The following is a 2,500-nucleotide window of genomic DNA, read 5'->3' as shown; positions in this document are numbered from 1 at the left end:
TGGGTTTTATTTATACAATGTACACTGTGATTCTCTCTCTCTCTCTCTCTCTCTCTCACCACGGCTCCCTCCGCAAGACTCCGCAAAACAACACTTTCCGTCGCGAGGACAGAAACACTCGCAGCATGCCACGCCTACAACATATCTACTAGAACTGTAAACGATAAAGAAAATAAACAAACATTAAAATCCCTGGAAACCCCGCGAGAGGGGCGTGCGGGGCATGCGGGATGAAGCGTGTCGTAAAATTAACGACATTTTCTTGATAGACGGCGGCAGCTGATCCCTCACCCACAGCGGCTGGGCCCTGCACACACACACACACACACACACAAACAAATACACACACACACACACACACACACACACACACACACACACACACACATATCCCTGCGTCAAGGAACCTGTCCAGTCAGCGCGCCGCCGCCGCCGCCCGGAGCCTCGCCAACGCGGGCATGTAACTCACCCGTTCACATCAACCTTCGCCAATAAGCTGATCTCCATCACGCATGAGTCCCGGCAACTGTTTGTATATTGATTATTTTGTCAGCAAGTTTCTGTCTCATTATGGTGAGCAGGGCGGCGCGTGGGAACTCCCCCGGCGAGGGACGCGGGGCGGGGGCGGGCGAGGCTGCAGCGCCGCGGGCGAAGGGAAGGGGGGGAGGGACATGACATCTCCGATATGAGAAAATTATAAATAATTACCAGGAATGTTAACAAACAGATTACTGCTGGAAGGTCGACGGGAGGGGACGTGTTTGGAGTGGTGAGTTAACCTGTTGCATCACAACGACTTGTAGATTCAATGCAACGCCACACACTTGATTCACTATAATGTTAGAGGTGGAGAGAGATGTAAGTCAACACGTTTGTTTTCCTGGTTACTGCTAGTCACCTGCGTGGGGTGCCCACCTGAGCCAGCTGTCTCGGCATAGCTCGAGTGTTGGGCCATTGTGCCTCTGTGACTCAGTGGCTCAGTCAGTCCTGCGTCGACTGTGCGCGGGGAAGGTGTGCGTCGCCTCGCTCTCACTGATCGCTGGCTGTGCGGGCCGAGTCACACGCGTTCCCTGAACTCCTCGTCGGGTCACAGCACCTCCTGACGCTGGACTTCTGCTGCAGCCCTCGCTGTGCTTGGTGGTTCTTGAAAGTGACTCTGGTGACTTAATTATTGTGTCGCTGATATTTTGTGCAAAAGTCCTGTGAGGGTCTCGCCCTGCGCTGCCCCGTTTAGCAGAGTGGAAACAATCCTGTTGCACCAGTCTGTTCCTGGGACATTGTGGTCATCTGATATCCCTGGACACACTACACCAAAAAGTCAGTGTCGCACAAAATCAAGTGATATTTGAGGATATTTTGGGACACACGGGCGCAGGAGAACCTTGTGACGTCTCGGTGGCTTGTGAAACACCGCCGAGGAAATACCGAAGCGACGACTGTGTGTGTGCGTCAGGACGGGGCGACTTGGCGCGCGTTTTGTGACCACTGGGGACGCTGACGGACTGTCCTCGGCACCCCAGACCAGTCCTGACTCGGGGAGAACCAGACCAGGCGAACCTGTGTGTATCACTCCTTGAACAGGTGCGACTGGATAGATATCCACCTGGCTGACTGACTGACACGTCTCGACAAGGGCGTAAAAACGAACTGGGAGAGCGATAAACGATCTAAGTGGCGGGAACGTAAATTAGTTAGTGACTGAGTGTCGTCAGCGTCAGAATATCGTTTTGCAGTGACGTCCCTTGCGATAGAGACAGCAGCTCCGCCTTCATCCTTCACTTGGGGAGCTGCTCGTGGACATGGGGAGGACACACGCCGCCTGAGGAAGATCACGGAGCTCTTGTTCAGCCCACGAGGGGAAGATGGCGTCCGTGGAGGTGAGTACAGAGACCAACGCTAATGAGGGAGGCGGAGTGGGCTGGAATGGCTTCAGGTGATGGATGTGGTGCGTCTTCTCCCACCGTCACCACCAGCCAGGCCGCCAGGTGTACAGAGCCACTTTGACGCTTTTTTTTATATATATTTTTAAGGATTTATTTTCTATTTTATATATTTATTCACTTTTACTCCAGACGTGTTTGTTAGCTATACTCTGTACTTTTTTTATTCTCTTAATCCAAATCGTGTGTATTATTGGGATTTTAAGTTTTTTTTTTCATTTCTGCGTACATGGCTTCCGTCTTTCTTCGTTTGTTTGTCTGTTCGTTTGTTTTGATGATTCAGTGCCAGGCCAGCTGAGTCACGCCCCTTTCTTTCCGAGTGTTATTACTATTCGCTCCTTTTCACACACACACACACACACACACACACACACATACACACATACACATTAGGCCACAAAGGGAGGCCTGGAGGTGACGCTGTGGCATATGTGTCGCGGGTCACCAACCACACGGTAATGGATGTGTGTGTGTGTGTGTGTGTGTGTGTGTGTGTGTGTGTGTGCATGAGAGAGAGAGAGAGAGAGAGAGAGAGAGAGAGAGAGAGAGAGAGAGAGAGA

At 51.8% G+C, this 2,500-nt stretch overlaps 1 protein-coding gene and 1 long non-coding RNA gene across 2 annotated transcripts in view; one reads left to right on the top strand and one right to left on the bottom strand.

Annotated features, from left to right (window-relative positions):
- LOC127004033 (uncharacterized) overlaps positions 1-2,500 on the bottom strand; it is a 200,395-nt gene that overhangs the window by 66,096 nt on the left and 131,799 nt on the right. The window lies entirely within an intron of this gene.
- LOC127004030 (protein inscuteable homolog) overlaps positions 973-2,500 on the top strand; it is a 130,578-nt gene continuing 129,050 nt past the window's right edge. The window contains exon 1 of the mRNA XM_050871260.1: positions 973-1,877. Coding sequence (XP_050727217.1) covers positions 1,863-1,877 — 15 coding nt within the window. The 5' untranslated portion in view covers positions 973-1,862. The remainder of the gene's footprint in view (positions 1,878-2,500) is intronic.

Source organism: Eriocheir sinensis, chromosome 27, assembly GCF_024679095.1.
Source record: "Eriocheir sinensis breed Jianghai 21 chromosome 27, ASM2467909v1, whole genome shotgun sequence".
In the NCBI taxonomy this organism is placed as follows: domain Eukaryota; kingdom Metazoa; phylum Arthropoda; class Malacostraca; order Decapoda; family Varunidae; genus Eriocheir; species Eriocheir sinensis.
Note: the sequence above shows the minus strand (reverse complement) of the source record. Positions and strands in the feature narration are given on the sequence as shown.